We start from the raw sequence: 17,808 nt of genomic DNA, 5'->3' as shown, positions 1-17,808 counted from the left end.
ATTTGCATATACAATATCTTCATATTCTATATTTGCATGCAAGGTACATTACTTTGCCTACATTCATCTCAAATGATGAGAATAATCATATACGATTTTTTAGCAGCCATAATGAACCGTCCAGCGGTTTCCGGCCAAGTGAACATGCCCATGACAGAAGACTGTATTTTGATTTTGATTTTTCTATTCTAGCGAAAGCCACTTTCAAATGCCTCCAATCTTTTGTACCGGGGGAGTAGCCCACAGATGACTAGGTACATATGTTATGTACTGACAATCCCAGGGAGGACGAAACAAACAGCCCAGCCGCAACCCCGAGACAAAAGAAGAAAACGCCATTGCTAGATTTTCGACAAACGCTTTTCGGCCCAATGCTTTTCCACGGTTGAGACAACAACACAACAGGATGAGCTGTTAAAAGGAGATCTCGTAATTGTCTCGTGAATTCGTGGATTTAGAGTGCAGGACCAGCACCGGCACGGAAGAGCTTGACCATCAACTCGGGACGGCTCCAGAGCGCGAAGGTCTTCTGGTCAGTCCAGTCAAGAGACTCAGAAAGAAGCTCCAGGTCGAAGTTCCACAAGAGCTTGGCGAGCAGCAGGCGCATTTCGGCGTTCGCGAGGCTGTAGTTAAAATGTTAGCAAACACTATTAGGCACGACTGAGGGGAAAGCACGGATGGAGTGAGTAGGTAGTAAGGGAATGGATGCTTACTGTTGACCGAGACAGTTGCGTGGACCGTAAGAGTAGGGCTGGAAAGCGTCCTTCTTGTCGTTGGCGTACTCGTCAGACTCGTTCAACCAGCGCTCTGGGACGAATGCCTCGGGATTCTTGAAGTGCTCGGCTGCATGGAAGGCGGAGTAAAGCGACATAGAGACAGAGACCTGTTTGTATTCACTTGTTGTCAGTATTGAGAAATCTAAGAAATTGGTTTTGTGTTTTGTGTTTTGTGTTTTGTGTCCATGCACTTCTACATTTCCACAAAACATCACATCACACCGGTACCGGCATATTGTACTCACCTTTCCAGGGACATATTTCTTGTTAATCATGGCTCCTCCTTCGGGAACAATGCGCGGAAGCATCGAAGGAATAGGCGGGTAGATGCGCATTGCCTCAGTCAGGACAGCGTTCAGGTACGGGAGATCCACGAGGGTGGACAGCTTGATGTCACCGTCTTTGTCAAAAGCACCACGAATCTCCTTGACCAAACGCTCGTACTTGTCACGGCAGCGCAGAAGGTAGTATGTCACACCTGAAAGCAGGGCAGCCGTAGTCTCACTGCCGGCCAGAACAAAGACCGCCGAGTTTGCATCCATCTCCTCAGGCGACATTCCCTTTCCGTCCTTGGTATGCTTGAGGATGTATGAAGTGAAGTCGGGGCGAGTGGCACCTAGGGCAAGACGACGACGGACCTTCTCAACGCTCAGGTCGAAGCTGGCTTGGCGCTTCTCAAGAAGGTGCTTGGGAACCAGGACGCGGACCAAGGGAATGAGGAAAGGGTAGAACCAAAACACCTTGAGGTAGGCACTTGCCTTGACAGCATCCAGAATAATCCGAACCCACCAGTGGTATTCGCTGGTTGACAAGCAGCCGAAGGGTTCTCCAAATGCGAGGTCGCCAATCAGGTCGAAGGTGGTGAAGTTGAACCAGCAGGTGATGTCAATGTCCTGGGATTCAGCACTGCCCATGAGACCCATAAGCTTTTCTATGAACATGCTGGCGTACATCTGGAGGATTCCTTCCTGCTCGCGCAGGGCTTTGTTGGAAAACGCATGGGTCAGCAAACGGCGCATCCGGGAGTGGTTGTCCTCATTGGCTGTGATGATTGCATTGACACCGTTGGGAGTGGGTGCATACAAGGCGGGATCCTTGATGAAGACCTTATGTCCCTTCTTGCGGTGACCGTAGATGTCCTTCCAAGCGGGTGCAGCACGGTAAACGAGAGCATTCGGGGAAATGCGGACCACGTCTCCGTACTTGTCATGGAGACGCTTCACGGTTGAGTGCTGCTTGCCCTGGATGTCCCAGAGGAGATGAACCAAAGGAGTGATGGCAGCCAGCTTGGGTCCAGGGTAGCCACTCAGGGAGTGGAAGCAGAGAGTGTAGATGATCCAGGTCACATAGTAAATGAACAACTGTGATAATTGATTGAAATGAGACACACCACACCTTAAATACCTGGTTTTGTATGTCAGTACTCACCAAGACAAGGAGTCCACTCAGTAGACTCCAGAATGAAGGGACAGCTAGGGCATGGCACCAGCCGCCCATAGCCAATGAATCGAAAATCATCATGAACAACAACTAGAGACTGTGAGTTATACAATCAAAGACATTCAGGATGTTTCTCTTACTGATAGACAGCCGAAAAGAAAGACAAATATCAAAAGAGGGAACGGTGTGGAGGGGAAAAGGGAAGAGAAGAGAAGAGAGGGTGAAGGACAAGACGCCGAGGAAGCGCGCGGGCAAACAAAAGATCAGACGACAAGGGGCTTGCAATTGGAGTTGACTAGGAGATGTGAGATGGTGAGTGATTGCTTATAGGAGATCGCTTAAAGTCCGAAATGACTGGCGTGTTTAAGAGTGATTGAAAACATGAAGGCGACAGCCGGCAAACTTCGACTTGGGTCTCAACTTAGGGCTTCTATCAAACGGAAAACAGGGGCTACATTAAAGGGCTCAATGGGTCACCTAGCAAACAAATGCTCATGCTGAGACCAAAGGATGGAAGAATTTTCATGGTTCGTCATTCGTGATATTTGTGTCTAGAAGATGAACACAAGTTATACGGCACCGAAATCAACCACTGGCGACAGAGAAACTCAACAAGCTTCCAGCAGCCAGTCCACCAACGAGAACCATGCTCATAAATCCACCAGCAGCCGGCCTTTCATCGGCAACAACCCAGTGACTAGCGCCCATCATACAGCTTGTGCCCAGGTACCCATTTGTTGCACCAAAGAAGAACTGTATAAGAAAATAGAAAATGTCACTCTTAACGGCAGCGCCTTGGCCGTTGATGTTGCAGAGCTGGTACATCGGAATGAAAATAACACGCCCAATGGCCACCATGGCAGCCACCTGAGGATGTTGTCCCAATGACACTCCTGGAATAGCCACACACATTCTCCCGGTCAAGTCGCCTAGGTTCCATAGCAAAAATGCCAAGGGAACAAAGACACTAGGATCGTAGATCCGTGAACTAGCAGGGTCGTTGACTGACCTGATTTCCGCCGTGTAGACTGGGAATACCATGGAAACTAGAAAGCAGACGAACACAGCAAACGCCAGAAACCGTAGCTTGACGAACAAAGTCCAGAGGCTGACAGTCTTGGAATGTTCATCCGTAATAGACTCATCGTCATCTCTTGTCAACTTTTGTCTTGAAGAAGGTTGTTGCCTCAAAAGATAGAGGAAGGCCAGCAAAGCAATGACCGAGACACCCGTAGACGTAAGGAAATAAATAAACGCCGACGTCGACGCACTCGTCTGAGGCATGCTGGGGTCTTGATCTTGGTCTCGGCCGCTATCCTCCTTCGGCGGCACAGCCAACACAGAGAAGATCTGAACAATGCAAGGCAGCACACCGGCAACACCCTGTCCACTCATGATAGCCTGGGTATATTCATCCCTCCCAAATCCGGAGACGTACGCAAATACGCCATTCTGGTTGATACCAGTGGCTAGACTCGCGGCGCACACCATCACCATCAGGAAACCAAAGTACGCCCGCGGCGAGGAATCGGTCATGACAACTGCCGAAAAGGCCAAAATAGCGAACACAACAGAGTTCAGCAACAGCGAAAACGTTATTCGCTGTGGATAGGACGCGTTCTTCTGTAGCTTTGCTAGGGTAAAGGCGGCTCCGAGGTTGGTGACGGTTGACATGGACTGAATCGACGGTTGATAGTGTAGCCTTGTCCAGTCGTCCGACTGAAACCGGCTGTAGAAATATGGTGCAGCGGCAAGGAACATGTTCCTAGATCATGCTCTGCGTTAGCTTCATGGTCGGCCCAACACACATGTATGCGGCTTGTTTCCTCCGGGTTCGGAGACTGTTGAGTTCCGCTTACCACGCCCACAGCATAGACACTCCGAGGAGGAAGAATATGCCATAATGTACTCTTGAAAAGGGAGATTGCTGTTGTCGCTGCGTGTATGTTGTCTCATCGGCGTCGTCTGCGGCGGAGTCCTGTAGTCGCTCATACGCCGCTGGGCGGGCAATGAGACTACGTATGCGGTTCATGGCTGTATTTCAACCACTACTTCTTATGTATAAGCAAAAGATTCTGTACAAAAAAGGGAATTATCTCATATCAAGGAGCTGTAATGCGCTGTCGAGGTCGTCCGCATATGACTGGTTACTAAGCAAGATATGTCGCTGGACCCGCACCGGACTCCGGACGGCGATCTCTAAGTTCTCCTGTTAGGGCTCACATGCAACTGCCATACCTTTTGTGGTAAGCTTGATTAAACAACTATCAAGTATGTTCAAATGAATATTCAAAAGAGCCCCCCATGCAGGAACTGGGGTCGGTTCTTCAGGCAACCCCTCTGTGTAGATGTGAGGGGGCATTGTGGCGCAAATTTATGCTGAGGGTAGACCTGAGGTGGAAGGGACATGCCGTGATGTCACGGGCCAGTCCTGGACTCGGGCGTGGACAAATTCGCAAGGTCTCGAGTGCCAGGCATTATCCGGTACATACATGTCTTTCAGTATAACCTTTCTTTTTTTTCTATGACGTGCCAGAACAGAGGCGACAGAAACCGAACTAAAAAAAAGTAGAATTCGAACAATAATATTGATCTTTGTACACTGTAATTACATAGTATCTATCGCAAAGTCTAACAGGGAGAATGTGTAGGTGAGCATGAGAAGGGAGGACCGTGAGAACCGTGACAGGTGAGTGTAGATGAGAACATGTATTTTAACAAAAAAAGAAATCTACAAGAATGAGCAGACATCATAGTGAGATGTAGTGTAGGGATAGGAGGAGTGAACGAGGTGTGGAGTACGATTATTCCTTTTTCGAAGAGGCTGTCGCTTCTACCTCTTCTACATCATCTTCCTCCAGATCAGGTTCTGACTCCGTCTGGAGTTTCCAGGGCTCATCGGCCTCAATAGGCTTGCTCGAAGGTGATGTTGTTTCGCCACCACTCATTTGCCATTCCATAAGCTTCGTAAAGGCGCCATCCGGGCGAGAGCTGAGCTGCTCGTAGGAGCCTTGCTCGGCGACCCTGCCGTCGGGGCCTAGGACAATGATAGTGTCGGAGCGCTTGATGGTGGAAAGGCGATGGGCAATGCTAATTGTAGTGTTGTTACCGCTAAGCAGAGCGGCCAACGCACTGTTAACGAGGGTCTCGGATTCGGCGTCGAGGGCGGAGGTGGCTTCATCCAGAATCAGAATATCAGGCTCCTTGATAAGGGCACGCGCAATGGCAATCCGCTGCTTCTGACCACCGGATAATTGAGCTCCACGAGCCCCAACGTGAGTATCAAGTCCATCAGGCTGTATTAAGTTAGCCTAGGATCATAAAAATAATAGCTGCTGGGTGGACTTACGAAGTCGCTGATGAATTGACAGTTAGCCTTGCGTGCAGCAGCAATGATCTCTGAGCGTGTTGCCCGAGGCATGCCGTAGGAGATGTTGTCGGCGATTGTTCCAGAGAAAAGTACAGGCTCCTGGGAAACCACGCCAATCTTTCTGCGAAGGGACTTGGCGTTCATTCCCATGATATCTTTCCCGTTGATCAAGACCCTGCCCTTGGTGGGGCTATAGAACCGGAGCAAAATTGACGCAATAGTGGATTTGCCTCCACCAGATGGTCCAACGATCGCAACGTTAGTTCCTTGAGGAATTTCGAAGTTCAAATCCTGGAAGATCTTCACAGCGGGACGGGTAGGGTAGCAGAACGTGACATGCTCAAACCGGATGGGTCCACGCGCGGTTTCAACCTTCATACCCTTGGTTGGGTGGATCGTGGGCTGACGATCTTGCAGCTCAAAGAGTCGACTCGCCGCACCCACACCCTTCATCAGCTCCGAATAGAAGCTGGAGAGACCGAACATGCTGGAGCCTGCATAAGCAGTGTACATCAAAAACGAAGTCAATTCTCCAATGCTGATAGCACCTGACTGAACCATCCCACTGCCAACATATAGCAGGGTCAAAATGGTCATATTTCCCATCAAACCAGTCTAGTAAGAAGTCAGTCAAAGTCGCAAAGCGCAAAAGAATCAAGATTGCCGACCCACCGAGCTGAAGAAGGTTGCACTAATCAAAGACTCTTTTTTACCAAGCTCGAAGATCTTGCGGACTTGTTTGTTGTACCGGCGGACTTCGATAACTTCACCGGCAAACGACTGACTAGTCTTGACATTGCCCAGACGCTCTTCCGCAATTTTAGTCAACGATCCCAAGTTCTTTTGAATTTTACGACTGAGGTTCCTGATGGCTCGACCGTAAAAGAGAGCGCCGAGGCCAATTGGAGGAAGCAACACGAGCAAGATCATGGACAGCTTTGCACTAGTATAGGCCATCAGACTGAACCCAGCAGCACCGCTAACAGCAGCTCGTAGACCATCGGACAAGTTCTGTGTGATACTCTTGCCAACAATGATAGTGTCAGAGCTAAGGCGCGATATCAGATCACCAACACGGTTAGCATCAAAGAACTCGGCATCCTGAACGAAGGTTTGACGGAAAAGCTTGGAGCGTAGCCTGGCAACAATTCGCTCGCCAACAATTCGAAGAATGATGATGCGCCCATAGTTTGCACCAGCACCAATAAGTAGGATTCCACCGAGAGCGGTGTAAAACATGGGCATACTCAAGCCGAACAATTCGCTACCTCCTTCGGTTATACCTTTGGTCGCAGAGTCCATAATTTTACCAATGGAGAAGGGAACTGCCATTGTGATCGACGAGGAGATTAGGAGGAAAAAGAAGGCAAAACCGAGGGCCTTGGATTCGGGGCGCGCGATCTTCAAAAGCCGCCAGATTTCTGAAAACCCGGACTTCTTTCCCGCTGCGCCTTCCTTGGCCAGTCTAGCGCTCATGTTGACCTGCGCTGCCTGCGCTGCTCGCTCAGATAGTTCAAACCCCTTGTCCTCCTCCTCCTCTTTCGGTTCTGTAGCTGACCGGGTAGTTGGGTCTATGGAAGTTGCGGGTGGTTTCGCTTGGCGAAGTTGAGAAGTCGAACATAGAAGGCGTGTTTGTGAGACAATGTGAGATGTAGAGGCGGTATATCTGAAGCTGATGTTTTGAAGCAATAGTGGGTTGGTACCATCCCGGAGTGTACCCGAGGCGGTTGAATTGAGACGGTTCAACCCATTGTGGTCTCCGGAAGAGATAGGAGACGATCTTGTTTTGGGAAGTAGATCGCGGGCAAATGAGCTATATGGTCTCAAAGCCTGCCGTGGGCTAACGCCCAAGGCCAGAGAGACCGGTAGCCTGGCACCGCGCATCTCGGAGTTGGATCGGAGTTGGATCAAAACGGAATAGAGTTACAATGATGTCACCGAATAAGACGTCGACCTGCCATATCTAGTCGGAATATGTTCAAGTTGAGTACATCACATGGCACACATTCAGCTCCTTGGAACGTGCGATGGATGAATGGATGTGTCTAGAGCGTCGTCGGACACCCACGGCCACCGGCAATGCGGTTTTCGGGGCTGATTCTGCCTTATTTGACCGCTTGTGATTTTGCCTCTATCTACCGCCCATAGAAGCCCGTCGAGAGCTCTGGATACTTCATCTGCTCGGGCGCTAGAGCTTCATTTATTTTGATTTTCATAAGGTTAAATCACTTCGAAAACATATTAGTCAACTTGTTGCATTATTCACGTCAAGATCAGGAACTTTGTCTCTCACCTATTTCCTCTGCCGCTGATACATCCACCACCCCACCTCATACCTACTCTACACATTCACTGTCAGACAAGATGGTTCTTGACTACAGCAAATGGGACGCCTTGGAGCTGTCAGATGATTCGGATATCGAAGTTCATCCCAATGTCGACAAGCGTTCTTTCATCCGAGCAAAGCAGGCTCAGATTCACCAGCAACGAGAGCAGCGTCGCCATGAAATCAAAACCCTGAAGTACGAGCGTATTATCAATGATGGATTGCTGTCACGCATCGATAAGCTTCTTGAGTCTCTCAAGAAGCATGAGGACTCGTCTGCTTCCCCCGATGAGTTCATTTTCACAACAATTATGGAGTTCGCAAGCAACCCCGCCGAAGACCAGGCCCCCACTCCGCCGGAAGGAGTATACACACACGAACCGGAACAGCCCAAATTTTCCCAGATGATGAGCTCACTGGTGGATCAGGTGAAGAAGGAAATTGGTGATTCTAAGCCCGACAATCTCTTCAAGGCATACATTCAGGGTGTGAATGGACACTTAGAAAAGATTCAAGGACTCCAAAAGGAATTGTTTGCAAAGCTTGCGCAACTTGAGAAGGAGGAAGGCGCTAAGATCACCAGTGATCAGCTACACGAAGGTTTCAACCAATCCCATGTGGCCAAGGCTGATGAAAAGAAGAAGGCGGCTGCCAAACCAAACGAGAGCTCTGTTGAGCTCCTGAACCCTGGTGCGGGAAGCTCCGCCGCCAAGGCTGACGATGAAGGCGACGATGATGATCCTGCCGATATCGAGATTAGTCCGCTTGCAAAGAAGTTCGCTCAGATCAAGCCTGGAGACTACAAGGCCTGTCTTCAGTTCATCTCAGCGAACCCCGAAATTGTCGCCGAGAAAGAGACCGACGGACTACTTGTTGAGGCATTCAACAGTCAGCTCAAGGGTCAAGACGCCTATGCTCGCCAGTGCGTGCACCAAGGTCTGCTTCTGCAATACTGCCGCTCGCTCGGTCGTGACGGCATCCAGCTATTCTTTACTCGGTATGTCAACATCCTAGCTCTTTTTTTTCGGTCAATGGCTAACATATGAACTTCTAGCATCACCACCAAGGATCACCGTGCATCCACCCTATTCCTTAATGATGTCAATGATACTTATGCTCGTATCAAATCCCGCTCCGCTGAACTCAGCAAGGATGGCTCAGCATCCAACGATCCTGCGGGCGTAGAGCAAATCCAGCTGCACGCTGTTGACCCCAACACCAAGATCACTATCAATATTCCCGCCGCTAACAGCGAAGATCCCACTGAGATTGAGGTACGCAAGATCTTCGACGCTTTCCCGGAAGACCTGCAAAAGGCACTGGCGACCGAGTCCTTGGACGAAGTCAACAAGGTTCTCGGCAAGATGTCTGTCGAAGAGGCAGAGGTCGTTGTAGAGCAATTGGGCAATGGCGGCATGCTCAGCTTAGAGGAGGGAATCGTGGACGCCACGACAGCAGAGGGCCAGAAGAAACTGAAGGAGTTGGAAGAAGAGGGAAAGCAGGAAGTTGGTGAGCCCGGTGGTGACATTACCGAGCTTGACTAAGGATGCTTTAAAAGCGACGATGATATGAATTGAGTATGCATTTATTTCTCTTGATCCGAGAACTGGTTGCCAACTATTTCCATGATTGGTGTACGTCCGTGACTGTCTATTGTACTATTAAGCGTGTAATAAAGATATCTACTCGGCACGAATCGGCCGGAGAATGAAATCCGTGGTATTAACGATGCTATCAATTTCAGCGAGATACTAATTTACAAACCCCCCTAGAGACTTCGCTGCGTGGAGTAAAATAAAATAAGAAGAGAATAAGAGACGTAGCGGCCAAATCGCGGCAAGGCTACCAAATAATGCGGGGAGGGGGATGTAGAAAAAGCCATATCAGATGAGTAAATGTGGGAAAACTTGTGAACCATGTCTTAACCCCGGACCCCCGAATCTTCTATCCCCCACACGCCAAAGCAAACCACCTAGATTCCGCTGGAGCCAGGAGCCTCCTGGTCTTTTCGGAGGTCGATCAACAATTCACGGAAACGCTCCTTTCCGGAGCCGCTGGCACCGCCCGCGGAGCCCTTGCCCGATACATCAACCAGCTTAGCAATGCGCTCCCAGCTGGTGCCTCCGGCGGAGGTGTCCTCCCGGTTGGCGAGGAACTGTTCGGCCTCGGCGCGGGCGTGGGAGCGGTTCTTATCGGCCTTATTGTTGTAGGAAACGTAGAAGTCGTCAATATCCTCCTGTGCCTTTTTGACAGTACTGTCCTTCTTCTCGGCGGAGACCTCGGCACGGCGGGCGATCTCAGCATCACGCTTTTCGCGCCATTCGCTGATAATTGAAAGACAGAAGTTAGCTTAGGGGATCCGGGCCTAGACGGGATGGATGCAGATCGCAAAGGCAATGCGCCCCATCATCCAGAGTTTGAGATTGGACTCACCGAACGGCATCTCCCTCATCTTCGGGTTCCTGTGCGCTCTGATATCCGGTACGGGGGAAGGGTGAGCCGGAGCCAGTGATTGTGCCGCCGGGAGCAACGCGCTGCATAGATGTAACCCCTGGTCAGCATACTGCACGTCCACCACCATGTATCCAATAGCCAATTCGTACCTCGTTCAGGTTCTGCGTCGCTACAGAGGGGAATGCTGATTCAAATTGGCCAATCTCCTCAACGGGCTCGTCACCTGCACCGAGCAGGTCATCATCCCCCGCGCCTACATTCCCGTCGGCAACGTGGTCTTGAGAAGTAGCGAATTGCTCGGCGTCTTCACCGAGCACGGCACGCTCGCGAGCAAGGAAATCGTCATCGGTGGTGGCTTGGATATCGGCTACTTCGGTTTGACCTAAATGCGGGTCATGTTAGCTCCGGTGTAAGGAGAGCAAGTAAGGCGGGTTGAGCATACCTTCAGAGAAGTCCTCTAGGGAAGGGAAACGGTCAGCCATGCTGGGAATGGATTGTATTTGACTATTGTATGACTCAATAAAGACGTTTGAATCAAGAAGATGGTCGTAAGGAGAAGAAATCAAAGGACCAGGAAGTAGATAGTTATAGGAAGTAGTGTTGACAGGTGTGGCCTGGGCGGGCTCGGAGCCCCGTTGTTCTGCCGGATCCGGGGCGGTAAGCTTATCCATGTCTCAAGCTTGGGGTACAAACCACTTGATGTCAACTTCACTTGTGATGAGGAAGGTTGAGAGTTAAGATTTTCGTTTGATATTCCTTTGACTTTATTTCGGTGGCTTTACTTGATTGCCACTCAACGCGGTTCCAAACCTCTCCAGTGGTCTTCAATTTCTACTCGTTGTCTATTTGTCTCTAACAGTGATTGCGACTTGCACTTCAGATCTGATAATTTCACTTCTCAAAAGCTTGCTGTTCAATAATCCAAGTGCTTACTATTTTTGTCATCATGGCTTTCACTGATGACGCCGTCAAAGCAAAGCTATCAGCTCTGAACGACACGCAGGAGAGCATCGTTACTGTTGCGCAATGGGTCATGTTCCACAGGTACACACACTTGTTCCAGCCTCAAAGAGACTTGCTAATTCTTTTATCTGTAACTCTAGACGCCATGCTGAACGGACTGGACAGATCTGGCTTCAAAAGATCCGCGACTCGCCGCCTCCCAAGCGACTCAACCTGATCTACCTAGCCAATGGTACAACATGTCCTCCACACATGAGCCGCGCTCCGCTTGCTAATTATATCTATAGAGGTGGCCCAGCAATCTAAAGTACGCGGGAAAAATGATTTCCTCATTGCGCTATCTCCGGTTCGTCTCCCCGCCAGTCCACGATCGCAACTCAAACTAACAGAACAATAGATCATCGTCGATGCTACGTCAGCTGCTTACAAGGGCTCCTCGAATGAATACCAGCAAAGGATCCGCCGAGTCGTGGAGGTCTGGAGACAACGCAATGTATTTGACGGGGTTATTTTGGATGCAGTGGAAGCTCGCATAGACGGTAGGTCGGATCAATAGGCACGAGGATGCACTATCTAAACTGATCATGTTGCAGAACTCGACAAAGCTCGTCCTACAAACAAGAAGCAAACCCTCGGAGGATCTTTCTTCAAGGACACTTCTTCGGGATCCACCCCGTCCGAACTGCAGCCTCTCAATCCGTTGCAGGTTGCTCTCAACAAGGCTGTCATCAACTCCCACAATTCCGCAACAACCGCTACTTCGGAATTCGACAAGCTTCATGACCCCAAAACCCCGAAGGCTACACTGCCCGTTCACGCTGCGCGTCTAAGTTCACTCTTGAAGGCACTCGCCAACGCAGAAAATTCTCTCTCTGAAGTAATCAAGTCGCGCCGCGCCTTGATCGATGGGCTCGAGAAGATCCTGCAGACCAATCGTGCAGAGCTATCGAAAGAAGAGGCCATTAGCGCCGAGCTTTCACAGAAGAAAGCCTCGGCCGATACCAAGAAGCGCGAGGTCGAAGATGCGATTATGCGCGGTCTGCCCAGTGAAGAGTCCTCCACAAACCCAGGTGAATACAACGGACACGATGACGCACCCGCCCGCCCAACAGTCGAAGCTTTGACACCTCCCCCGGTGGAGGCTATTACGCCAGTGGGGTCCCCACAACCAGGAAAGCAGCAGCTTCGCCGCGGCCCTTTTACCGAAGAGGCAGACGACGATGTCTCAGAATGGAGCCCCACGAACACCGCCAACATGCAGCAGTCAGGCAACGGGACTGCCGTCACCGACCAACCCACTACCATTTCTCCGAACCATGGCAATGACTTCGATGTCGCTGCCGATGTCCATGCAAAGAGGCGCAAGATCTCCCATGGCGAGGAGGACTATGCGGCTTTTGCAGCCGGCGATCTAGATTCCGATGTAGCTGATCTGCTTGCCACCCAGGGTAATCGGTAAGTGAGCTTGAAGCATTATGATGGAGGCCATATTTTACTCTGGTAATTTATGTGCATCGCGCCGTTTCGTGTGATTTATTCATTTCTTTTCCATTCAATCGGCTTATGTTCGATATCATTTATTTCGTGTATGAAGTAATCAAATGTATGAGTTGAAGCATGTAACATGGCATTGTTCTACAGACCTGTAGTCCAATGTTCGAATTCTCCCAGTGCAAGTAAGTGCCTTGCGTGAGATCCAGTGCCTACATATCCATCGCCTATTTACTCTAAAACTAAGTAACTACCGATATGCAAAGGAAATGTCTGCTCTTCTGGTCACATTAAATATGAACCAATGCTATTAAAAAAAGAAACATCATCGGAATATATCCGGATCCATCCATCGATCTCGCGCGAAGCGGTTCGACAACTGGTGTCTTCGCCCCCGGTAAGCCAACACGGAGCGGATATTGTTCGAAGATTCATCCTCTGGAGGCGGGGGCGGCGGGGAAGACTTCCCCTTTGGTTTCACAACCAGTACAATTATCATTCCCACGACGATCAACAGGAGTAATAGCATGACCTTACGCTTAGTGGTTCGTTGTTGATAACTCGTAGCCTATATGAGTCAGTTCCTCGCTCCGGGTGGAAAGTTGCTAGTAAAGAAGGAACATACCACTTTAAGCTCCTTGTCCGCAGCCTTAACCTCGGTACCCATTCGCTCGACGTTGTAATCTATACGGTCTAGCATGGTTCCTTGGTCGATAATCATGCTCTGCAGTTCACGGAAAATATCCGAGAGCTCAATAATCCCCTTTGCAATATCATTGATCTCGCGCTCCCGCTGTGCGATAGCAGCATCGTTCTGACCGGTCTGCCGTTGTGAAGTCTGCTGTAACATTGTCTGCGAAAAGGATCTGTCGGCATCTGACTCCATCATCGACGGATCCGTGTATGGGTTCTGGGTCTGCGTAGGCGTGCCATCGAACGGTGTCGCGATACCCTCGAGATCTCGCAATTCTGGACAGAAAAAAATCAGCACATTGAACCAACCGATTCTGCCTTCACCAGGAAGAGAGCAAGAACAAGAACAAGAACACAAAAAGAAAGAAGGGTCTCATACTCCGTAAATAAGTACTCTGCTTCTTCCTAAACCTAGCACTAGCCTCCTGCACCCTCGCAGCAAGTGAAATCTGAATATTCTTCGCCATAGTCTCTTCCCCACTCGTAACACCCCCGTGCGCCTTAGACTCGCCGACCATAGTCTCGATGCGCATGATAGCGCGCTGGCAATCATGGAAGGAGCGTGTGACATCCTGCGTCAAGCGCTCGATAACGCCCTCGTCCTGCTTGCGCAGGTCCTCGTCGCCAAAGCCGGGGAGCAGGTGTTTCTGGTGCAGCTTGTCCAGCTGGGCGGAGTTCTGGGCAATCTCGGCTAACTGCTCGGAGACCTCTTCCTGCACGTCGACCCAGCGCGGCGGTAGGAGGTCCATTTCAATGACCATGTCGCCATCTTCGTCTGTTTCGGATATTAGGCGCCTGTTTTCCTCCGGGTGCGAGGGTGTGTCGGAGAAGCCATTTGTTGGTGTGAAGTGTGGCTTTTTAGCTGGGTGGTGGATTAGGGATTGGCGGTAGGAGAGGTAGCTGGGTTTGGAGGTGGAGTGTTAGTTGCTGGTATGCTTTATAGGCTGGGTTTTATGGGTGGTGTTTCTTTTCTTTTTTTTTGGCTCTGTCCGGCGATGACGGGTTGCGCTTGGGTAGGGTAGGGTACATGGGGTTGCATACAGGTTGGTTCGATCCCGCCACATTGTGAGGGCGTTCGGAGGATCGGGTTATGTCAGTTTATTAATTTGGTGAGGTTATGGAATCATGATCAGCTGGGGGGGTGATAGACTGGGATCAAAGGGAGATTGGGGTCTCGATATAGCCGGAAGTGAATGATAGGAGCTCTCCACATGTCGGAAGGGGTCACGTATGCCCGGTATTCACCATGTAACCCTTGGTTTTGTCCACGTGGAGTTGGGGTAATTTTGGTATGGCTGGGTAAACTGTGAAGACAGCTTGACCTGGACATATTTGCTATTAAAAGACACTGAGGTCTTGAGTGTTATTGTGCCAATTACTGCAAATCGCTTTACTATGAGTCGCGTGCTCAATTGAGTGACATGGAAACCCCGGGTTTTGAGCCTAAATAGGTAGAAATAGGGCATAGTCGAAGGCTTATAGTTGAAGAACACATCGCTTTATTCAATTAATATAGGATGTCTTGCAGTGTTTACTTCTAGATCTATACATCCACCCCGCAGTTACACTCTATAAAGTAGAATAAACAGAAATCCCCAAACAAATAATAGCCAAGACCCCCCTAAGCAATTTGGCTCCATTCCACGTCTATTCGGTATAGTACTGTTAGCCCGCTCAACGTAGCCCTGGAACCCCGGGATCAAGCTTTCTGTCCGTTACATCCGCATGAGCATACAGGATGTAAGGAGATGATAAATAGTATTCCAACAGATATCTAGAGATATGAAATACGCCAAGAATATATATAAAAATGACCTGAACATGCATTCCAACTTCCAACTGTGGCAACATTCAGCCCCAGAGAGGGTCCCACCGCCCTAAGATGAAACGACGCTGACTGGGCACCTCAGGCACGCTATTTTGGTAACTCTTGTAAGGCTATTCCCCTTAACCCTCTTCTTCACTTGACCCCTCCTTACTTTGTTGTATTTTCCATCTACATTCATCATGGTATGTCCCTGATCCCCTAACTTCTCAGTTGTGTTGTCGAAAATTCAACCCCCACATTGCGGGGCATTTCATTTGAACTTCACTGACCATCGCATTCTCCAGGCTGATTCCCTCACCGAAGAGCAAGTGTCTGAGTACAAGGAGGCCTTCTCCCTGTTTGTGAGTGACTCAATATACAGATTGAAGACTTGATGGTGGAAAACATGCTGACCGGAGTTTGTTTGGTTGCGAAATAGGACAAGGATGGCGATGGTACGTGTGGTCGCGCCCGACAGCTCAGTGTCCTCTGCGATCGAATTTCAAGAGAAGAGTATTCTAACATACAATCCTACTAATAGGACAAATCACCACCAAGGAGCTTGGCACCGTCATGCGCTCGCTGGGCCAGAACCCCTCCGAGTCTGAGTTGCAGGATATGATCAACGAGGTTGACGCCGACAACAACGGCACTATTGACTTCCCCGGTATTTGATCATAACCTCTTGGTATAAACGAGAGACGGCTACTGACGTGCGGTAGAATTCCTCACTATGATGGCTCGTAAGATGAAGGACACCGATTCCGAGGAGGAGATTCGCGAGGCATTCAAGGTCTTCGATCGTGACAACAACGGGTTCATTTCCGCCGCCGAGCTTCGCCACGTCATGACCTCCATCGGCGAGAAGCTGACTGACGACGAGGTGGACGAGATGATCCGCGAGGCGGACCAGGATGGTGATGGCCGAATCGATTGTATGTTTGGAAACAATCTTGGAGCCTACCGGCACTTGCCTGCCCAAATGCTAACCTCTCCCTCTCCATACAGACAACGAGTTCGTTCAGCTCATGATGCAAAAATAAGCGACGAATTCCACCGTGCGCCTTTTTCCCTGTTAGCTGACGTCGCGGTTTTTAACGAGAGTGTTTCTCTTACATTTCAATTTTCCAATACCGATTTCCTGTAGTCTATGCTCACTAGGCTATACATCTTGGATGATTTACGATCAAGCGTGCGCTTTGAAATGCAGACGGAATGGACTGGCGGTACTTTGGGTCGAGTTTTCATAATATAGGAATGATGGCTCCATCCCTATGCCCTATAGTGCGAGACTTGTTTCAACCAGCCAATGTCCACAAAACACCGTAGCAAGCGTACAAGAAATAACCATCATACCAACCCCCACCATAAACATCCAGCTATCGATTAAATCTCAAAACCTCCATGAACTGCCTCGCAACATCTGCCCCAGACCACGGATTAGGATCTTCCTCGGCACGCTCGCCAATTACAGAGCCAGCCCCATCAACTCTACTATCAACCCTAGCGTCCATGCCAGACGACTCAGCCTTCTTCCACCTCCTCAGCCGATCCTTAACCTCCATCCCAACATTCGGAATAAGAATCGCCTCGCGAGCCTCAACACCCAATCTCCCCCAAAACTCCCGAATCAACGACGCAGTCGCCGCATACTCGGCATCGATGTCGGACTCCTCAATCGCAGAGCTATCGAGGTTGATCCCCGCAGCTTCAACGTCCACATCACCCTCACCCCCAGCATCAACACCAGCACCAAACGACCCATCCTCCCGATCCACGGGAATAGCCTCTACAACCGACGGACCACGCCACTCAATCTCAACAACAGTTCCACGCACTCGCGCCGTCGGGAACGTCTGCCGCACATCACCAAGACGCACGCGGAAGTCACCAACCTCGTAGACGATCCCGTTCGGGACAGCGAGGGTGAGCCGGTGGCTCCAGAATGGCTGACAAGCGTAGGTGAAGTGCTGAAAGAGGGTTCCATATGAGGAAGGGGGGACAGTTGTCATGATCATTGGTGGGGAGGCGGAGTGGTCTGGCGCGATGGCATTTACGGGGCCAGGCGCGCCTTGGGTTTGATTTTGATTTTGGTTTGGTGCTGGGATGGGCTTCTCGGGCTCCGAGGTGTAGATGAAGCCGTGAGTTGGGTAGTGGGTTAAGGAGAGGAATTGCATGTAGCGTGGGTTTGAGGGTTTCTTGTTTGAGTTTGAAGAGGGGAGTAGACCTGGGGTATCGCGTAGGAGCTTTTGTTCAAGGCCCCAGCGGCCGATTGGGGTTGGTTCTTCATTTGGGAAGGCGGCGCGCAGACGCTCTGTTATTATCTGCAGGGCTGTTGAGGCGTTTGGGTTTGAGGGGATGAAGTAGACGCTTTGTGGCGTTAGTTTTGCGTGTTTCTATTGGATATGAAGTAGATTTACCCTGTGATAGGCATTTTTTATGTTTGTTTTCTGGGCAGGTGCAGAGGAAGAGATGGGACTGATAGCCA

At 50.1% G+C, this 17,808-nt stretch overlaps 9 protein-coding genes across 9 annotated transcripts; 3 read left to right on the top strand and 6 right to left on the bottom strand.

The window, feature by feature from the left end:
• Positions 1–454: 454 nt before the first annotated feature.
• On the bottom strand, positions 455–2,294 carry N7518_005128 (cytochrome P450; the record flags this gene model as incomplete). The annotated part of the gene is made up of 4 exons (XM_057186055.1): positions 455–623; positions 714–883; positions 1,022–2,137; positions 2,205–2,294. 4 exons carry the CDS (start codon positions 2,292–2,294, stop codon positions 455–457), a joined length of 1,545 nt encoding a protein of 514 aa, XP_057042825.1.
• Positions 2,295–2,801: 507 nt separating this feature from the next.
• Positions 2,802–3,977, bottom strand: N7518_005127 (nucleoside transmembrane transporter FUN26; the record flags this gene model as incomplete). Its single annotated transcript, XM_057186054.1, has 1 exon — positions 2,802–3,977. The coding sequence occupies one exon, from the start codon at positions 3,975–3,977 to the stop codon at positions 2,802–2,804; it is 1,176 nt and encodes a 391-aa protein (XP_057042824.1).
• A 1,043-nt stretch (positions 3,978–5,020) lies between these two features.
• On the bottom strand, positions 5,021–7,470 carry mdr2 (ATP-binding cassette permease mdr2; the record flags this gene model as incomplete). The annotated part of the gene is made up of 3 exons (XM_057186053.1): positions 5,021–5,512; positions 5,566–6,201; positions 6,259–7,470. The coding sequence occupies 3 exons, from the start codon at positions 7,468–7,470 to the stop codon at positions 5,021–5,023; spliced, it is 2,340 nt and encodes a 779-aa protein (XP_057042823.1).
• A 480-nt stretch (positions 7,471–7,950) lies between these two features.
• N7518_005125 (Hsp90 co-chaperone CDC37) lies at positions 7,951–9,456 on the top strand (the record flags this gene model as incomplete). Its single annotated transcript, XM_057186052.1, has 2 exons — positions 7,951–8,909; positions 8,967–9,456. The coding sequence occupies 2 exons, from the start codon at positions 7,951–7,953 to the stop codon at positions 9,454–9,456; spliced, it is 1,449 nt and encodes a 482-aa protein (XP_057042822.1).
• Positions 9,457–9,884: 428 nt separating this feature from the next.
• On the bottom strand, positions 9,885–11,037 carry N7518_005124 (clathrin light chain CLC1; the record flags this gene model as incomplete). The annotated part of the gene is made up of 4 exons (XM_057186051.1): positions 9,885–10,236; positions 10,346–10,446; positions 10,516–10,748; positions 10,809–11,037. 4 exons carry the CDS (start codon positions 11,035–11,037, stop codon positions 9,885–9,887), a joined length of 915 nt encoding a protein of 304 aa, XP_057042821.1.
• A 275-nt stretch (positions 11,038–11,312) lies between these two features.
• On the top strand, positions 11,313–12,782 carry N7518_005123 (CTD-interacting domain-containing protein; the record flags this gene model as incomplete). Its single annotated transcript, XM_057186050.1, has 5 exons — positions 11,313–11,410; positions 11,470–11,561; positions 11,617–11,675; positions 11,727–11,868; positions 11,923–12,782. Coding segments are annotated over 5 exons (1,251 nt in total), but the record flags the coding sequence as incomplete, so codon positions are not given.
• Positions 12,783–13,145: 363 nt separating this feature from the next.
• Positions 13,146–14,577, bottom strand: N7518_005122 (t-SNARE syntaxin TLG2; the record flags this gene model as incomplete). The annotated part of the gene is made up of 4 exons (XM_057186049.1): positions 13,146–13,388; positions 13,446–13,789; positions 13,893–14,413; positions 14,555–14,577. The coding sequence occupies 4 exons, from the start codon at positions 14,575–14,577 to the stop codon at positions 13,146–13,148; spliced, it is 1,131 nt and encodes a 376-aa protein (XP_057042819.1).
• A 943-nt stretch (positions 14,578–15,520) lies between these two features.
• N7518_005121 (calmodulin) lies at positions 15,521–16,363 on the top strand (the record flags this gene model as incomplete). The annotated part of the gene is made up of 6 exons (XM_057186048.1): positions 15,521–15,523; positions 15,626–15,682; positions 15,760–15,775; positions 15,862–15,987; positions 16,043–16,255; positions 16,329–16,363. 6 exons carry the CDS (start codon positions 15,521–15,523, stop codon positions 16,361–16,363), a joined length of 450 nt encoding a protein of 149 aa, XP_057042818.1.
• Positions 16,364–16,699: 336 nt separating this feature from the next.
• On the bottom strand, positions 16,700–17,754 carry N7518_005120 (uncharacterized protein; the record flags this gene model as incomplete). The annotated part of the gene is made up of 2 exons (XM_057186047.1): positions 16,700–17,690; positions 17,741–17,754. 2 exons carry the CDS (start codon positions 17,752–17,754, stop codon positions 16,700–16,702), a joined length of 1,005 nt encoding a protein of 334 aa, XP_057042817.1.
• Positions 17,755–17,808: the final 54 nt, after the last annotated feature.

Source organism: Penicillium psychrosexuale, assembly GCF_028828465.1.
Source record: "Penicillium psychrosexuale strain IBT 29551 chromosome Unknown utg000003l, whole genome shotgun sequence".
In the NCBI taxonomy this organism is placed as follows: domain Eukaryota; kingdom Fungi; phylum Ascomycota; class Eurotiomycetes; order Eurotiales; family Aspergillaceae; genus Penicillium; species Penicillium psychrosexuale.
This window is presented reverse-complemented; position numbering and strand designations above follow the sequence as displayed.